This window comes from Aplidium turbinatum, chromosome 7, assembly GCF_918807975.1.
Source record: "Aplidium turbinatum chromosome 7, kaAplTurb1.1, whole genome shotgun sequence".
In the NCBI taxonomy this organism is placed as follows: Eukaryota; Metazoa; Chordata; class Ascidiacea; order Aplousobranchia; family Polyclinidae; genus Aplidium; species Aplidium turbinatum.
This window is the reverse complement of record NC_137478.1, coordinates 9,507,925-9,518,301: the sequence shown is the minus strand read 5'-3', so window position 1 is coordinate 9,518,301 and position 10,377 is coordinate 9,507,925. Positions and strand designations below refer to the sequence as shown.

At 36.3% G+C, this 10,377-nt stretch overlaps 1 protein-coding gene across 1 annotated transcript; it reads left to right on the top strand.

Moving 5' to 3' along the window:
• The first annotated feature begins 1,177 nt into the window (after positions 1-1,177).
• On the top strand, positions 1,178-10,153 carry LOC145774487 (uncharacterized). Its single transcript, XM_082585745.1, has 4 exons — positions 1,178-1,831; positions 2,196-2,312; positions 7,135-7,353; positions 8,103-10,153. Exons 1-4 carry the CDS (start codon positions 1,515-1,517, stop codon positions 9,007-9,009), a joined length of 1,560 nt encoding a protein of 519 aa, XP_082441871.1. The 5' UTR covers positions 1,178-1,514; the 3' UTR covers positions 9,010-10,153.
• The last annotated feature ends 224 nt before the right edge of the window (positions 10,154-10,377 follow it).

The following is a 10,377-nucleotide window of genomic DNA, read 5'->3' as shown; positions in this document are numbered from 1 at the left end:
GTAACCAAACCAACATCTGTCAAATACTGAGGCGGAATCAGCAAACAATTCATTGCTGAGCTGGATGTTAAGCTACTGATGTACTTGGTAGAAAATCGGCAACAGACTTTAGTTAGTTTGTGCAAGCAGTAAAACATATGCTTTGAGCACGATCTGTTTTGCGTGTCGACTACCCTGTGTCATCTGCGCTTAACTACGTCAAATCAACATTAAAATACTTATAGCGATGAAGTGGTGAGCTTGAAATGAAATACACTAGATACTGGGATACGACTAATGCTTAAAATGTGGATTTTGGGCATCAGATCAAGCAATTGATATTTTATGTTATTGCATTTTAGGGACCTTGTTTTTAAATTTCCAGTATTTGGGGCAGTAACACTTTTTATCTTGTGAAGTCACCATCATAGTATACGGTAGGCACTTTAATGTATTACACTTTCCCAAAGTAGTAACGCAATCATGCGTGACATATGACATCACTGATGTTTGAAATCACCTGATTACAGCCAAAGATTCTTTTTGCACTCAGTTCAGTTTTTAAAAGAAAACGAGGTGAGAATCGAATCCAAGCAATCGAAATGACTGTATCTCTTGCCCAAACTCTTATCCACTTGTCTACGCTGGTGAGGGCGATTCGTTCTCTTAGTTTAGTTTGTACCAAAAATCTTTCGAGAAGATCGCTCACAATAGCACGTGCTGAGTCACATTACTACAATCAGCTGATTCCCGAGAAATCGTACACTATGTCACGCATGATTGCGTTATTGTTTTGGGAAAGTGTAATACGTTAAAGTGCCTACCACGGACAGTCCTTATGACTATTTGACTTTCAAAAATGAATTCGTTAGTTTATGTCCAAGCACGGTATCATTTTGTTATGACTTTTATCTCTTTGGGTAAAGATGGTTATTTCCAAGTGCAGTATTTGTATTAAAAATGCTTATTGAGGAAATTAAAGCGGAGCAACCCGGCTACCAATCTTACGTTTGCTGAAAAAAAACAAGCAACAAGAAATTGTGCTACATTTGAAAGATTAAAAATACCTCTGTACATCCATTGTTCCTTTTGTTTTGTAGTCTATGCTTATACAAGTCTCATACGCTTGGGCAACTGCACACCTGTCACAACAAGAGCGTGTTTAATACGTCACTGGTGTCTTTTAAACAAGATCAGGATCAGTTTGCAAAGAATTTTATTTCCGTGTTGTGGTAGGCTAATTCGCTTTTTAGAAGCAGTAAACCGTAGTCTGTTTTGTGCACTTAAGGTATTCGAAAGTTGTAGTAACATCGTAAACAGAGAAAATATATGTTTTATTAGCCTTAAATAACCACCTAAACAGTAACATGTAATCCATTTTTAAATAATATTAAATTTGTCCGTTTCGGTTTATACATCATGCTTTGCTTATGTCTTAAAGGTTTAGAAGTTGGCTTATAGAACTGACCTTTTTAATCAGTGCTGGATTTAAAGTGTTGACAGCGGAACGCCTACTCCCTACAATCCCTGACAAGATGGCGGCCGACACTGCATTACTCTCGACATTTCCTTTAACAAAGTCACATCCAGCAGCGGGAATTTTAAGAAATACCAAACATATCAATAGCAGAAGGCCCCTTACGACAGGAACAAGCAGGCACAATTCTGAGAACATATCTACTTCAATAGTGAGATTAAACAAGCATAACAATAGCATACCTCTGCCAGTTGCCTCCTACTACTACACTACATCTACTTTTCCTTCCCTGTACGCAACTTTTTCCACCGACAAGCTGCGAAAGAATTCTGTGACGTCCAACACGAGCCATACCAAAAAGCATGTGCAGTTCAGGTGTGTAGAAAATCGTGTATATGAGATTATTATGTACTTGTAATATATTATTAATTGGGTGTACATGTTTATCCTGTGTATACAAAAAAAATCGTGCATTCGGGGAAGTATTCGTGTACTTTTAGGAAGTAACTACAGTATAATTGTTTTACTGATCTAAAAAAGAGTAGCGGATCTAAAAACAAGTTAGGAACACTACAATTTCAAGGAAGCAAAAAAGTGTTAGTAAATATTAACGCTTAAGGTTTAAAGAAACAAATAATCTGGTAGGGGTTTAAGCTTGCATTCGTGAAAATTGTGACAAATTGTACCTTGGTTTGGTCTTTTCGTGTGCTTTAACGCTTTGCGTTTTTGTATATTTCAGAGTGTCAACAAAACCAAATTCAGAAAAAACTGATGGGCCAACAAAAATTTCTTCTCTTACAAAGCCATCTACAGAATTCAAACCTAGTCATGAAGAAGCTGTAAAAATTCCACTAAGGTAATTATACTACAGGTACATATTAGAGTAAACTGCAAAAAGTGTGCAAGTTCTATTTCATCTGCAGCTCCTTGAATGTTCTTGCATTTGATTTTGATGGTAATGAACGCAAGAATGGCTACCTGAAAATAGCAAGAAAGCAATTTTTCCAAGATATGTGGATTCAAATGCATTGAAGTTAGAATTCGAAAGTGTGACCAAGAATAAATAGGAAAAACAATTTACTTGTCCCAGCACGTCTCAAGATCTACATCTTTGAACACTTCGTTACAAGATCTTGAAAATTACACATCACTTAGAAAACGCAAATTTCATTCTCAAATATTAATAGTTTTGTTATAAAGTGAATTGCGTTGTGTACTGAACAGAGTAAAGTAAGATGGACTGCACAGAATATTAGAATTATTACAAAATAAGCATTGTAATTTGGTATATTTCATGCAACAACCACTATTTTAATTTATTTAAAAAAGACGTGCACATTTAATTAAGTCTTAAAACTGAAATCCACACTGAAGCATTGTCAATAAAGGTTCAATTTGCATTATTCAAAGCTTTGTTTTATCGGTCAAAGTTGCAATTTTGTGAATGAAAAGGTTGTGATCTTGCTAAAAGTAGATTAGCAGACATTTCAGGCGATAGCGCAAACTTGGGCAACTACGGCCAATCCGTCGAGTTGAGTCTTCCAATCCTGCACGCCTTTGTTGCTAGCCATGGTTGCTCTACAATACATTTTATAACATTAAACCGTGGTCTACGCAGTTAAACACTTCTTTTTTCTCGATTAAGACAACTGAAGCAGTGTTAAACGCCGCCAAACAAATTACTCCTCAGCTGCTTCGAAAACTTTCCAATTTTGATTCCATTTCACCTGAGTGGTAAGATCAAGCTGCAGGTTTAGCGCAGGCAAGTTATTATTTAAACTCAAAAACAATTGGCCTTCCATTTATAGAAGAGCTCAACTAGATGTAAACTTTAAAACGAAAAACAGTGTGCACCCGCGGTATGGCAGAGTCAATGCTAACTAAATTATTACAGAATGATGCTTTTCAACATAATTGCATCAGAAAAAAGCAATTGACGGTGAGCGCCAAGCGTTCAAAACTAAGCGGACAGAGAAATATTAAAAAAAATTTCACCAACATCACATCAACCGTTTCATATCTTAGACTGTATACCAAAGATGTTATTGTTTAAAACGAAAACAATATCCGTTTCCGTTTTGACACAAATCATCCTAACTATGTCAGCACTGAAAAAACGTCATCAACGAATGGCTACTTCCAGGAAATTGACAAAACAATCAATTTCAGCAAAATACTTTTATTCCACAATTTGCTATTCAACGCCCAATTAGTCACTATAAGCTTTATGCTGGTTTTTAAACTAGCAAAAGACAAAAAGCCATTTTATGATGAAAAGTTTTTCAACCACTAAACAGCAGTGTTGTACGCGTCAATGAAATAAATTGACGGCGTCAGCGTCAGCGCGAATTGCCTACAAACTTTGCGGCGTAAAGTACTGCGTAAGCTCTTAAAAAAATTGACGGCGTCAGCGTTAGCGCTAATTTCTAGCGCTATTTTAGCCAGGGTCTCACAAAGCGGAAGTATTTCAACCAAGTGTAGGCTAACAATAGCTATAAATAAAAATCAGGTTTTATGTGTATTGTAATTAGCTGCTTTAGCTTATTAGTTAGCCTATTTCTTTGTAGAAACACAAGCTTTTCAAAACGTTTGTCTGACAATCTGCTGCGTTTGGGACGCATAATATCCTTTCCAACTGAAAACATGCGTTCCACAGCAGCACTGGATGGTATTGGTGTGCAGGCCCGGATTTTAGGGGGGCATAGAGTGCAGGTACCCCTGGCCCCCTTTTTGAAGGCCCCCCGACGTGGAAAAATTGTGATTTTGTGTTTTTTTACTATTAGCCTTTGAAGTTTCTCCAAAATGCTGTGCAGTGCTGGATTAATGCTACTGTAGACGTAGAGGTGGTTTTTCGCGCTGAAGGCGCAAAAATGTTTTTTGCACTGGGGTTCCCGGGTCTAAACGTACCCCTGGCCCCCCATTATCTAAATCCGGCCCTGTTGGTGTGTTGTATTTCAAAAACAAGTCTTGAAAACGTTTACTCGGAAAGGTAGCCTATCACTGTTCCAAGCGTGCTGTGATGGCTTAGCATAGACCAGTGCCGGTCTTTGGGTATTTCGGGCCCTGTGCGGAATATGCTTTGCGGGCCCCAAAGGCAATGATCCAATTCAGTAGCGTAGCTAGGTATTTTGAAAGGGGAGGGAGTGGTTTGACGGTTAGCGGGCGAAGCCTGACGGCGTGAACGCCGAAGGCGACACCCAGCGGCGGGGGGTCTGGGGAGCCTTCCCCAGAAAATTTTGAAAAATTACTTTGAATTTGGAGCATTCTGACAGCATGTTCAAAATTTGGGTATGAATATTATTGTAAAATGGTGCTGTCCGGTGGCATCATGGTGGCATTGCAAAAGGATAAGATCATGCATTCTTTGGCATTTTTCGGAAATAAAGCTATGTTGGGTCTAAATGCAACCTATTTCGTCCTCTGAAAAATTCGTACCCCGATTTCGTACCCTGAAATCGGAGTAACAAAATCAAATTTCGACCTATTTCGTCCCCTGAAAAGATCGAGGGAAATTTGAAATGTTTGCGGCAACCCCGATCAGCAACTTCGGCTATGTTGTTTTTTTTTTGATCTTTTCAGGGTACGAAATAGGTTGCACCTCTTGAGTCTCTATGTTTTCTTGTTGAATTGACTTGTTGAATTTTTCCATTGGAAATGACAAAATTACTGCATTTTCTGAGTAAATTGCGGGCCCCCTAATTTGTGGGCCCTGTGCGATCACACGGTTTGCACACCCCAAAGACCGGCACTGCATAGACCCATATAAATCTTATTTTAACATGGTCCACTGCACCAACATCGCTCTTTTCAGCTCTTGAAATAAAGTTTCTTAAACCTCCGCGATGACATTCATTGATTTTTTGCTTTCTCTCTCTGGTCCCTTGTTCTCGATACTGCTCACAATATGAGTGATCGCCATTTGGCAAACGTCTTCCGCTTGTATTCCAGGGAGCCATTCTAACCAACGCGAAAGCGGGTAATTCAGATGAGTCACGTTGGCCAGAATACATTGTGAAACTCTCATTGTGAAACGAGATTTTCCATGAAAGCAAAAAATGACGCATAGCGCTTGACGCTTAAAATCGGCAAAATAGTTGGCGGCGCTATCACTTACGTCAACTAAAATATAAACTGACGGCGCTAGCCTCAGCGTCAACGTACAACACTGCTAAACGGTTCGGAGAGCTTTACTATTGTATCTAAATGCGAAAGACAAATATGAACAAGAGAGATTATCTTGATAAGCAACAGAAATCTAACCACAGATTTCTATTAACTCATGCACATATCACATCTGTTATGCAATTAACCATAACCAAACTAACACCAAAGTTTGATACTTTGGCAATATTTTGCCAAAGCACATCATTCATATTGGGATCAAATCTAATTTTGTGAAACGTTTGTCCTGTTTAGCAACAGCTGTCAAATGAAAGTCATTGTACATAAATTAACCGATAATACTAGTGCAAACACTATTTATACGCTATATACTCGCATGGCCCGCCTGTCAAACTTCGTGAAATTTTTAGCTCCTAAACCAAAAAGCTTGCCCGCCCCTGAGTTGGCAGTATCTTAGAAAAGTATCATTTAAATACAGCTTTCTCTTTGACCGAATTCTGCCCACAAAGATAGAAGTGCATATTTACACACATTGCTTTTGTGACAAACCGACTGGCATGGCAAGCTATAAGACAAGACTTTTTGATCAAACACTGAATATTGCACGCTTTGTTCAGACATGTCACACGAGCAAATAAATTCATCTTTTCAAGGCATTTGAAAAGATTAATTTGCAAATCGGGCGCGCCGCGAGTTGACAATGCTGTAGATTTTCGTTCAATAAAGGAACTATATTTGTTTTTCAATATCAATTTATAGTTTATTTGGACATTTTAATTCTAATTAATCGTTTGTTGAAAGTCCCTTCATTCTATCAAATAATATTTGTCCTATTACCCATTCCCAGGTCATCTGGTAAAGTATGTCATCTTGTGAATTAAGTCAAATCTTGCACAGTACACCATTTGGTTTTAAATTTCAATCAATTTATCATTTATCTGTTTCGGAAGCTAGTGAAATAAGCAAAGATTCAAGGCTAAAATATCAACGGCAAAAATTGTTTGACATCATTTGCTAACTTAAATGAAGTCACTTATTATTATTTTTCATTAACGGTATTATTTATCGAAGATTGATCAAGTATCTGTTTGTTGGTGAAGCTGTTGGCTTTATTGCGTTAATGCATTTTGCAAATTAATATTAACGTGAATATGTTGATGTGTTGCAGTAATATAAGTAGAGTTGCAAAACTTGCGTAAGATCAAGGTATCGAGTTGCTGCAAAAGCCGAACAAAAACTTCGCTGCACATAAAAATGTTCTTACAAAATATACCTTACAAAAATTGCAATGTTTGTGATTTTGAAAACATCCCCTGCTTTAGTTGTGTCTTGGTTGTTAACCTGCTTTTATTTCATAAATAAAAAGGTCATCTTTGCTTGAATGGATTAGCATCTTTCTGAACTTTCTGCACAACAATTTGTTTGTTATTTTATTGTTCTTGCAAAATATCAACTTATCATTCTGTCTGGACCATCAAAACAAGCATTTCTTATTTTCTGGGTAAATTAAAATGCAGAAAAAGCCGATTTGTAACGTTATATATATTTTTTTGAAGGTCTTCCGAACTTGACAAGGTGTCTAGTGAAAACACTACAACAAATGTTTCTGGAAATTTGGCTTCTGGGTTACCGGTGAAAGGTCAAAATACAAATCAGTTTTTGAAAAATGAAAATTTGCCAGCTTTTAAAGAAACCAATTTATCGAAAAACACCATCAGTGTCAAAAGTTCCGAGTGCAAGAACCAAAATAATCACGGATTGAAAACAACACCAAAGTAAGACAAAACATGTTTGCTGTGTTGATTTTTTAGATTCGGTGTGGTACTGGTAGGGTACCCTTGCTTTCTAAAGATATGCATCTCACCAAACAAACAACTAGCCTACTCATACACTTTTTGTACCTTTTAAAGTTTTGCCATCTTATTCTGTGTTAATGGCGTGCAGGTGTATTGGAACTTGTTGTGCTTTTCCAAAAATACGATAACAGCAGAAACAAAATGCATTTTATAGAGTTTGTTTTTCTTTAATTTATGCTATTAGTGATTACAAACAGTATGGCGCAACCGTCTTGTCAATAGGTTTCGTCTTGCTATAAACTGTGGACATTATTAGCAATTACATTGCCACTGAATTAACCGTAGCTTACTGTATCAGATTAAAAAAACTTGCATTCGATATTAATGTTAAGTTTCCATTTATTTACTAAGTGTATTTTGCTGTGTAAAACCGATGCAGTACCAAAACCAGTGAGGCCTGTATAAATATACACAACTATAACCTCCTCTCTTTTACAAAATAAACTAAAAATATGTTTGTGTTGAAACGATCTGAAAAATTGTAGCTTGATTAATTTTGTTGTACACCCTATGTTTTGTTATAATTGTTAATGTTTTGATAATGTACTATTTGTCGTTTTCGTATAACTTGTCACATACCTGATGTTTTCAATTTTGTTCTTAAAAAACTGAAAACTTGAAAATCTTGCTTCCGCTTCACGCAATCCAATATTGTTACTTTTTTTCAGAATTCGTCTTTTTGAAGAAAAAAACATCTCTCAGGCGCCCGCTAGCGTGCAAAGGAACCGTTCCACTTCGCTGACAAACTTGTATCGTGTACGCTCAGATGAGGTTACAAGCAGGTCTAGAAAGATCAGCTCTAGCACAACCCTTTCATTATCACCTATCAACAAAAAGAATCACAAGAAAGTGAATAGCTTTCTCATAGAAAATAATACCACACCTGAAAAGCCTGCTCTGAAAAAAGAACTACGTAGACACTCATCAGCAATTTACCCTAGAAGCTTGTCTCAAAGCTTTCTCATTTCCTCGCAGAAGTCTTTCAAACATACCACAAAAAATACAGTCGATGGTAAAGTAACTTCAAATAACAAAACTACTTTTGAAAAATATTATTCAGCACAACTGAAACTTTCTGATGATATTGCTAAGCGCTTCCACAACGGAAGCAAATTATCTTATTCAAATGGAAGACGCAGCTCACAAAGCAGCATCAACAAAGCCATCAACCGTTCAATCAACTCACACGAAGTTGAACTCACAAAGTCAAAAAATACTTCTTCATCTTCAACATCTCAGGAAGCGCATAAGCAAAACAGCTTAGAATCAAGCCAACAAACAGATCAAACACCTTCTACTTTAAATGCAACTATCACCACTTCTACAGTACCAACAGTTTCAAACTTAGCATACATTAACTCCTCTTGGGATCACGCAGACAATGCCAAGAGTCCAAGTTTGGATCATTTGCTGCACAGACCAAAAAGCGTAGGATCTCTCACAACTAAGTTTTTGACTCCAGAGCAATTAATAATACGTGAGTCTGTAGAGAAAGTCCAGCGTTGGATAAGAACTTTACCAAAGCATTTTGATGCAATACAAAATGTACTACCACCAGTACAGCAAGACTATTAGTCACATCACATTTTTTTGGGGTTTTTAATTCAAAGTCTTTTGATTCTAAGCAAATTGATAGTCTTCACGAAAATAAATTTATTGTTTAGCATAACTGGTGTTTGGAACGCCTGGTTAATCTAATCAAAAAATAAAGAGGGCAAAATGTAGATATTAAACCCATGTGCAGCAAACTTTAAATGGTACGTTTCCAGCACTGAAGATGAAGACAGTTTATTTTCGAAAAGACTGCTGAACATGAGTTTAGTATCTACATTTTAGACTCTTTATTTTGTGATTGATCTGTGTGTTATCTTTTTACAGTAAATAAATTTAGCCTGAAAAATGACTTAGATTAAAAACTTTATCACTTGGTTAAAGTTTGAAAAGTTTTCAATTGGACAAAGGTTTCGTTTAACAACGTCATAACATTCCAACTTTAAATATATTACGTAATAACACGTCAGTTTAAGTTCATAAATAGCAGTATCTTGTTCAATTTTTGTTCATTGCTTTTATGTAAATATTTTTTTATTTGCCTACGTTGAAATATCAGCAAATTGCTGCACAACCTCGCTTCAATATGTTGGATAAAATTTATGTATTTTTGGGGTGTATTTCCTTTTTTGGATACTTAATCCTTGCACATTAGAGTGATGCTTATTATGGTATACTTTTAATTGGTGTATTTCTTTAGTTTATAAAGAGTTTTTTTTTCTGTGCTCAAACGCGTTTTTAAATCGTTTTCTGTTCAAAGAAAATTGCATTTTATTAGGCGAACGAAGAATAAAACAAACAAAGAAATCTGATGAAAGACTCCAGATGGAGATTATTCTACTTAGCAAGTAGCACTGTTGTAATATTCTCAGTGATTATTATTCTTTTATGAGACTGTACGAACACGGCCTTGATGTAATACATTGCACAAGAGACAATCGCGTAACTTTGTCGTAACTTTTGGAACCTCATGTTTGATCGCTGACGTCAGCTTGTCACGAGTTTGCAGTTACACAATTGTCAAGTTCATTCCATTCTTTTGTTTATTTTGTTTTTCAACGTTCTCTTAACAACATGGATGCGGTATTTTTATCTCTTTGAACTTAAACAAAATAAATGAGTAAAAACACTTGAAATAAAGAAAAGGATAACTTCAAAGTCTTTTGTATATTTGATTTCAAAAAGTTGTGAATCAGGGCATGTTATCGTCATTTATAACGATAAATAAGTCAAACAAAAGCAAAAGTGTCGAAATACTTTTGTGCTTACGTTTGTTAAGTCTTTTCGGAGAAACCGGCATTGAATTGACAGAAAAAAGAATGTGTAGGTAATTAGTTTTTCACCAAAGTCAACGATGGGCAACAGTGAACATCAAAATGTTGATTTTGTAAT